The sequence below is a fragment of the Pan troglodytes genome, chromosome 6, assembly GCF_028858775.2.
Source record: "Pan troglodytes isolate AG18354 chromosome 6, NHGRI_mPanTro3-v2.0_pri, whole genome shotgun sequence".
NCBI lineage: Eukaryota > Metazoa > Chordata > Mammalia > Primates > Hominidae > Pan > Pan troglodytes.
This window is the reverse complement of record NC_072404.2, coordinates 158,934,632-158,944,028: the sequence shown is the minus strand read 5'-3', so window position 1 is coordinate 158,944,028 and position 9,397 is coordinate 158,934,632. Positions and strand designations below refer to the sequence as shown.

The window sequence follows — 9,397 nt, the reverse complement described above, 5'->3', positions numbered from 1 at the left end:
GCTCACCCTTCTCCCAGACTCTCCATCTCTTGTTTTTCACCGTTCAACCTCTCCCTCTCCTCCACACCTGCCCATGGCATCTCCACAGTCTCCTCTCTATTTTGCCTGGGAGCTCTCCCACCTCCAAGCACCATGAACTGAGTCCCTCTCCGCCCACCTCCAAGTTGTTCTTCTCTCTGCACCCAGGTAAGGAGAAGCCTGGCATTGGGGGGATTGGTGGGCAAAGGAGAAGGAAGCACCAAGAGTAGAGCATGAAAATAAAGAAATCAAAACACCTTCCAGCTTGCTTTGCCCACAAGAGACAACTCCTTGTGACACGAGCATCTGTTCCCACGCAGCCACCCTCCTTCCACCGGATCTGGCGCCCCACATCAGAATCACGAAGCACACAGTGTTTTGTGTGCTCCAGCCTGTGGCACCCTCCAGTCGCGGGTACACTGAGGTGGAGTGAGGCGGGAGGAACATGAGGCAGCTACCGATGCCAGGACTTGGAGGTTCAGCTTCCATTTTTATCAAATGATTTTGCCCAAGTGCATCCGTTTTGCCTCGGCTTTCCCATCTAAAAATAGGAGAGTCTTGTCTTCTTCTCAAGTGCACAGAGGATTGCATGGTGAGAAGCATCCAGTGATGTGTTGTTTCTGTAGAATAATCTGTAAAAATAGAATTGAGGAAAATATTATTTCTTCAACTCTTAGAAGCAGAATAGAGAATATTCAAGAAGATGATATCCTTGATTATTTTTCAGCTCCATGGGAGAACAAATATTTGACCTCAGACAAAGCCTAGGAAGGAAAGTCTCCATGTATTACTCCTTTGTCTTGGTCAAAGAACAAAATCCCCAGGCCCCAGACCACATCAATAACAGGATCCGCCACTGAAGAGACTCCCCACTGATGAGACTGGGCCCCCCTCAGAGCCCAGCCTCGGGCCTCCTGAATCATTTAGGCATTTATTGCTCTTTCTCAGCAACCACAGGGATCTATTCTGGAAACACTAAGGCAGGCAATTGGATGGCAGGGAAATGATCCCGTTGGAAAGAGCCCCCGAAGCCAAAATCACTCACATCACTCTCAGGGGTGACAGATTTTCCAAGGGGCCTGCAACTTTCCGATGCAGCATTTGAAAATAATCAGCCACACTCCTGGAAAGTGGCTTGCCTGGGAGATCAACATCATTTTTCTCACCAGTGTTTACTTTTGCATTTTGATGAATGATGAAAACACCTTGGCAGTACTGAGATAGCCTTGGTTTCCTCATCCAGGCAGCTCCCTTGCCCTGGTACTTCATTCCAGCTCTCATCTATGGCCAGCAAGAAACAGAAAAACATCTTTTAGAAGGAGGGTCTTGCTGGGTTTTCGAGGGAGATCACTTGCTGTTTTGCAGCACAAAATGATGTTTAGAAGTTTAAAGTATTTTCAAGTCTACTAAAACCAACTTCATGGAAAATGATAGTTATTTTTAGAAACAAATTTTGAAAACAAACTAGCTTCCCTATTAAATGCTAATATTTCTCAGGTAGATAAAGTAACTAATCCTCAGGCCTAGGGTCGTTTTCAAAATGTGAAAGTACAATATCATGCATCTGTGTGTGATGAAGTTGACCTTCACAGCACCAGAACTGGGACAGTCCCTCCACCAGATAATTTTGATGTGGAACATTCAAGTGCTCATTTTTGAAGCTTATCCCTCGTCCTCTGGCAGAAGCCTGAGTTACAGACATTAGTTAAAACGGGTACTGCCTCATTGAAGTAGGGAATTTTTTTTTTTTTAAGCATCAAAGTCAGCTCTAATATCAGCAGGACTCCTAGATTTTCCTGGTTCAAAGCTCCTCTCCAGATGAAAATAAAAGAGACCAGGGAGCCTGAAATGATGCTTTCCTCAAAGCCCTGATCCCATCATTGACTTCTGCAGAAAACAGAACTGACAGTGGCAACTATTCAGGAGGTCTAAACACAGGTGCACATGTTGCCGAGACTGGTAATTATGACTTGTCAGGAAGCTTGAGGGGAATGTGTTGGTCAAAAGGCAAAAACAAAGGTCGCATACTGACCCAGAACTAGCAGACTAAAAGACTGCCCATGTAACCATCATGTTAAAGAAGGGCTCCAGGGCTGATGCCACAACTACCCAGGATATCTCATTTGTATAACGTGCAGGATCACTAAACACTTCAGAAAACACCATAAAGGGGGAAAAGCAAGAATGTTTGTGTAAGGAAAACATTCCCTATTGAATCTGTTAATAGTTAAATGCTTTTGAGAGAGAAAGAAGCCAACAAGAAACTAACAGAGGGTTTCTTTTATTTAGACTTTCAAAAGACCTTGACAAGATCTCATACCAAATTTAGTCATCACAGATTCAGTAGGCGGCTTTATCATGTAAAAGGAACTGGCTCACAAGACAGAAACACCATGCAGGCAAATAACACATATCCCAGCGATGGAGGCTGAGATCATAAAAGGTTGGGGAGGGACAACACAGTGAAGTTGATAAATCCAGAGATGACATTTACCTCCTTTCAGTAAAGGAATTACCAAATTGATGAGGAAAAAAAAAACACTAAAAAATGTGGAAGTTTGCATGACAGCAAAAAAAAAAAAAAAACAAGAAGAATAGTAAATGAGTTTTCTTTTATAAAATAAATTTAAATTTAACATATATAATGCAAATATATGTAAATTAATTATTTTCAAGTTATCTGTCATAAACCAAGAAAAAGGCCTGTATGATGTAGGGAAAGGAGGCATTACAGTAATTGCAGTTGTTGGCTGCTATGCAGAGGGAGCACAAAGACTGACATGACATTGTAGAAGACAGAGTAGTCAAATGAAATGATTAGAAACCACCTTTTGTTAGCTTCTTCATGCCTGGTACTATGTAATGGGCTTTCTTTATAATATGCCTGATTCTCACAGCAACCCTATGAATTAGGCATCATTATCTCCATTTAGATGTAGAGACTGAGGATCATGGAAATTGAGTACATCAACCAAAGTCAATATGGCACATAAGTGATTAAGCCAGGATTTTAATCTAGTGATGTCTTCTTCCATAGCTTGTACAGTCTCAGAAAGACAGTAGGAAGTGCAGGAGGGAAAATAAGTGGAAAGATAGAAATAGGTGGATAGATAGAAGACAGACAGACAGATAGACAGACAGACTTCCCTACATCTATGTCTACTCATCTCCTCATAAGGTTCCCACACCCAGATATACACTCACTTTACTTCTTGCACCTCAGAAAGAGAAAAGGCACTAGGTAATCCCCTGAAACAGCACGCTTATGGAGAGTTCCATGGTGGGAGGGAGAATACTCAGAGAAAATATGACCTAAGCCTGTCAAGTAATAAAGGATAAAAGTAAAAATGCTTTCAGTGTTTTTGTGCACCTACTATGTATCAGGTCTGTACCAGAAATTTGTACATGTTATTTCTATGGAATCATCCATCATCAAGCCTCTTTTGTTACCCTTTGTTGAATCAGTGAGGAGTCTGAGACTTTGGAAGAGTTTATTACCTTGCCCCTTCCCCACATCAAGCATTAAGAAAACAACAAAGCAGAAATATAAACTATAAACAACAAAGCAGAAATATAAACTATGGAGACTCCTTTTACTTCACTAAGGACTAAGGCTAAAAAAAAAAAAAAAAAAAAAAAAAGAATGTATAGTGTGTTATTCCTAAAAGGAATCACTGGATAAAAATGAGTTCCAGAATAATTTATATAAATTCATAGACCAGAAGCCTATGAAGAGTTATTAAATGAGTTTAAGAAATCCAGGCATATTCATAATCTTCTAAGTTTAACTTCTTACCAGATCAGGGAAATGATAAAATTTTATCCTAAACTACTATAGGACAATGATAAAATTCTGCTGTGACCTCTCGTTTGGTGCTTTTGTAAACTATAATACTAGATCAGTAAGCTCAGGTCTACTCTGGAAGACAATTCTTACAGAAATGGAACCATTCAGCCAGAGGTGTGAGAACCAGGCTCTAGTCCAGTTCTCCTGCTAAAAGACCATGGTGAGATCCAAGTCTGATTAGTGACATCTCTGGACCTCACATGAAGGCCTAGAATGTTTGACCTTTAAGCTCCATTCCAGTTCAGCATTCTATGGAATCCTCAAAACCTGAAAGGGGCTGACTGGTCTAGCTCTCACATCTCCCATCCCACATCCACCCTTTAGGGGTGCTTCCACTGACTCTTGAAATGGCCGATTAAAAACATCATGATTGCAGATAATTTTAATTATTCTATACAGCAAAAAATCAAATCTCAGATCTGCATCTCCAGCCCAGCAAGGCTCTCAGCCACATCCAGATGTCCTGGGCCACCAGCCAGCCATGACTCTGTGGGTGCTCCGTGGAGTCTTACCCAATTAAAAAAGTGAATCTGCCGGAACAATAACAATAGCAGCAATGAATGTCAAAGCTAAGGAGAAATTATTTTTAGATTTGCTATCTTAGATTATCTGCATTGCTGCTCACATCCACATGTCCTCAAGAAGAATGTCAACAAAGGGAAATCTGAGGACAGAAATGCCTAGAGACTGTGGGTGATTTCTCTTCTGCAGAAGGTGGGAGATATGAAAAGAAGGGTAAGATGTGTCTCATGAGGGAAGGATGTTTTGGAAAAGGTATAAATAAGGACGACTATATAGTGGATAAGACTATGGACTATTGGGGGCTAGATTGCTTGGGTATAAATCTGGCTATACTGTTAATTAGCTAGATGATGTTTCATTTCCTTAGGCCTCAATTTCCTCATCTATAACATGGGTATGGAGAGAGTCCACTTACCTTATTGCACTGTCACTAAGAATAAGTAAATTAAATTTGCAAAGTCCTCGTGAGCATTGCCTGGCAGTCTCTTAAATGTTAGCTGTTACAGCTGATGTTATTCATCACTCGGAAGAGTAAGAACATCTGCCTTCTCCCTGGGTGAGGAAGGTGGCTCAGGCAGGCCTTGTGGAGTTTTCTTCTCTCTCTGTAACTTCCCCTCCTAGGGTAGAGTTGGATTTGAATCACTGAAGCTTTGAAAGTATCTGTTCTCCCTCCCTCTCCCAGAGAAAAGACTCTGAAACATACATTCCTAGAATTTGTGACAATACCTCCTAAAAACTCTGAGAGCAGAAACACGCCTTAGTCTCTTTTCCATTTAATTAGCCCCTTTGACTTGCTTTAGAGCACCTTTTTTTAAATTTTATTGTGTAATTGACAAGTAATTACACATTTTTATGGGGAACTTAGCGATGTTTTGATACATATAATGTATACTGATATTGTATATCCATCATCTCAAGCATGTATCATTTATTTGTGTTGTGAACATTCAATATCCTCCTTCCAACCTTTTGAAACTATATAAAATTGTTAATCACAGTCATCCTCCAATGCTGTAGAACATAAGAAATTCTATTTAGCTGTAATTTTGTATCCTTTAACAAAGGATCTGTCCCTAGCCCCCTTCCCCCTACCTCCCAACCCCTACTATCCTCTGTTCTGCTTTTTACTTCTTCTGAGTTCAACTTGTTTTAACTTCCACACGAATGTTTTTAAAACACGATGTACCTTGAGCTGCTAGGTATTGGTGCCATCAATGGGACTTGCTTGTCGTTTACATTTCTGTGTGGTATGAACCTGGAGGAAGAACTGGAATATTTCTGTTTTTTTTTTTTTCTTCTGCATTCCCTTGTGCTCATCACGCTTCTCTAAGGAGATGAAGAGGAAGAAGTAGAGAACAGAGCAGAGGCGGAGAGAAGAGAGCTGTCCTGGCACTTCAGGAATCCTCCAAGAAAGCCAGGCCTCTGTCTCATGTTCATAGCAAACGATAATTGGCAAAAAGGAGGCACTCAACACAGGTTTGTTACATTTGCTCAACAGCATGAAGGGTGGCCAAAAACTGAAAATTGAATGATCTAAAACAGATGGGAAATGAATCCACCTCCCTCAGACCTACCCAAAACCCAACCCTACTCTTCCATTAGAAGACTGAAAACATCCATTTGAAAGTGCTGCCCTCAGACAGGATGAGGAAGAGCACAGAGTGACACGGAGAAATAAAAACCCTTAGAATTCTCCTCTCAAAAAGAGGTATTTTGCAGGGCATGGTGGCTCACACCTGTAATCCCAGCACTTTAGGAGTCCAAGGCAGATGGATTGTTGAGCTCAGTAGTTTGAGATCAGCCTGGGCAACAGGGTGAAACCCCATCATGTTAGCTGGGCATGGTGGTGTGTGCCTGTAGTCCCAGCTACTCAGGAGACTGGAGTGGGAGGATTTCTTTAGCGGGGGGGTTCGAGGCTGCAGTGAGCCATCATGGTGCCATTGCACTCCAGACTGGGCAGCAGTCTGAGACCTTGTCTCAAAAAAAAAAAAAAAAAAAGTATTAGCAAAAGCCCCTCTTTGCATTCCTTCCAGTTATTTCATCTGATTTTCCTGTTGCCCTTTGACCCAGGTTTATTGCTCTTTTACTCTAGGATATAACAACTATGAAGAAATTCCACTTCCAACATTGATTAACAGTGATTTTAAGAGCAAATAGTTGAGCTTACATTTAAAATTAAAAATTAATAAAAGAGAGAGCTCATTAATATCGATTGGAAAAATTAAACCTCCTCCTCCAGCTTGCATGGCCTCAAATCTCTTTCCACCTCCTGGTTCTTCCATCCCAAAGGATTATGAGAAATGCAGCTGACCTGCACACTGTCACTGTTTTCCAAATGTTACTTGCAAATGAGTCACCGTATAATGCTTAGAACGAAACTGTGTTCTGATGGCAAATTTGGAATGTACTGCTAACTAAAAGTCAAGTTAGAACAAATACACGTCCCTTTTCTCACGTTGACAAAGCATTAATAAAAATGTTAGGGACATATTGTTCCTGATGCACCCAGGGAAGCCCTCCCACAAAGCATGTTCTGCTGCTTTAGTGCCTGCCCCAGAGCCTGGCACAGATCTGGGTGTCTACTTAAAACTAAACAAATGTGGATTATCTTGATCTGAGTGACCTTTTTTCAGGACCTGGGTCATAGAAAGTTTTGGATTCAGCCTCAGAATGCAGATTCCGTTCCTAACTTCCTGTGAGCAATACGTCCTTCAACAATCCCCTTTCCCTCCAACCTGAACTTTATTTTCCTCCTTAAAATTAGGAAGTTACATGAGATGGTCCCTAAGGCCCTCACCTGCATTGTGTTTTTGTGATTCTGTGATACATCACAGAAGGCAACTTAGAAATGACAGAACAGGGCAGGCAGGAGAAGACAGAAGCAGGAACTAAAGACATTTCCTGCCATGGTGGTCTCAAGACTGCTGCAGACACAATACTCACAGCCCTATAGGACCCACAAAATAATAACTGGACTATAGAGGCACATGAGCTAAAATCCAGGCTTCTTTTGAAAGAGCACGTTGAGAAGGCAGCTATAGGAATTCTTGTCCAGGAGGCAGCAAAAACTGCACTCTTTTTCTGAACAAGTCAGTAAGACTTCCTTGTGAGGAGGACTGGGGGTGGTGGGCTGGGAATGGACCCATGAACTGTTGCGACCTCTCTGCAGCCACCATTCCTGGTCCAGCCTCTACCTTCCACCCGACTCCTCCTCCACGCACAGGGCCAGAGCATGCGTACCCGACAAGCTCTGCCCTCCTGTGCCTCTCTCCTACAGGTGCCTGTGGGCGGGCTCGTGCATGGACAGTCCCAGCAATGCCACCGTACCCTGTGGCTTTCTCCTTCAAGGCTTCTCCGAATTCCCGCACCTGAGACCCGTGCTCTTCCTTTTGCTGCTGGGGGTGCACCTGGCCACCCTGGGCGGGAACCTGCTCATCCTGGTGGCCGTGGCCTCGATGCCAAGCCGGCAGCCCATGCTGCTCTTCCTGTGCCAGCTGTCAGCCATCGAGCTGTGCTACACGCTGGTGGTGGTGCCCCGCTCCCTGGTCGACCTGAGCACGCCGGGCCACCGCAGGGGCAGCCCTATCTCCTTCCTGAGCTGCGCCTTTCAGATGCAGATGTTTGTGGCTCTGGGCGGGGCCGAGTGCTTCCTGCTGGCCGCCATGGCCTATGACCGCTACGTGGCCATCTGCCACCCGCTGCGCTACGCGGCCGTGGTGACCCCCGGGCTGTGCGCGCGACTGGCTCTGGCCTGCTGCCTCGGGGGACTGGCGGTGTCCGTGGGGCTCACGGTGGCCATCTTCCACCTGCCTTTCTGCGGCTCCCGCCTGCTGCTGCACTTCTTCTGCGACATCACGGCGCTGCTGCACCTGGCCTGCACGCGGAGCTACGCCGACGAGCTGCCTCTGCTGGGCGCCTGCCTGGTGCTGCTGCTGCTGCCCTCGGTGCTCATCCTGGTCTCCTATGGCGCCATCGCCGCCGCCCTGCGCCGCCTGCGCTGCCCCAAAGGCCGGGGCAAGGCCGCCTCCACCTGCGCCTTGCACCTGGCAGTCACCTTCCTGCACTACGGCTGCGCCACCTTCATGTACGTGCGGCCCAGGGCCAGCTACTCCCCGCGCCTGGACCGCACCCTGGCGCTGGTCTACACCAACGTCACGCCGCTGCTGTACCCACTCATCTACAGCCTGCGCAACCGCGAGATCACCGCCGCCCTGAGCAGGGTGCTGGGGCGCCGGCGGCCAGGCCAAGCTCCAGGCGGGGATCTGCGCGAGCTCTGATGGCAGGCCCGTACCAGGCAGAGGGGGCCGCTCCGCTCCGTAGAGTTTTCCCCATCGTGAGGGGTCTGCATGGGGAAGGCCAACAAGGGGACTGAAGGACTGCATCCAGGAAAGAGAAAGCCTCCTAGCGGTTGCCCCAACCTCCACTCTTCCCTTGAATAGCTGGGATCACAGCTATTCGGGAGGCTGAGGCACGAGAATCGCTTGAACCCAGGAGACAGAGGTTGGAGTGAGCCGAGATTGTGCCACTGCACACTCCAGCCTGGGCAACAAGAGTGAAACTTCCCGTCCCTCCAAAAAAGAGAGTAGCATTACACAAAGCATTTTAATCCCCCAGTAGCTTGAAGGAAACCTTACTGTCATTGATAAGTAAAGAGACATTAAGAGGAAGAATAATAATCCACACTGTCTTGTAAAAATTAATGAGCAAATAAATTCACTTGACATAACTGTTTCTAAACAATGTTACACTAACATATCGAGTATGTCAAAGAGCACAAATTGGCACAAAACTTAAGTACAAATGTAAGTTATACTAGGAAAATTCCAGAATTTATTTATTCATCCATATTTGCAATAAATACTTGTTGATTGAATTCCATGCCAAGAACTAGACAGTTAAGAATTCAACAGTGATCAAGATGCCACTGTATTCCTAGCACCTATGCAAATTATTGGTAGTGATGAGGTGGGTGGGAGAGATGCTGTGTGTGTTGCAAATATTAAGAGGTTG

At 44.9% G+C, this 9,397-nt stretch overlaps 1 protein-coding gene across 1 annotated transcript; it reads left to right on the top strand.

The window, feature by feature from the left end:
• Positions 1-5,620: 5,620 nt before the first annotated feature.
• On the top strand, positions 5,621-8,777 carry LOC472565 (olfactory receptor 10AC1). The gene has a single exon (XM_527940.5). It carries the CDS (start codon positions 7,687-7,689, stop codon positions 8,662-8,664), a length of 978 nt encoding a protein of 325 aa, XP_527940.1. The 5' UTR covers positions 5,621-7,686; the 3' UTR covers positions 8,665-8,777.
• The last annotated feature ends 620 nt before the right edge of the window (positions 8,778-9,397 follow it).

Bases quoted from the DNA above. Each gene is read 5' to 3' on its own strand.
- LOC472565 (XM_527940.5), top strand. From the start codon at position 7,687: ATGGACAGTCCCAGCAATGCCACCGTACCCTGTGGCTTTCTCCTTCAA.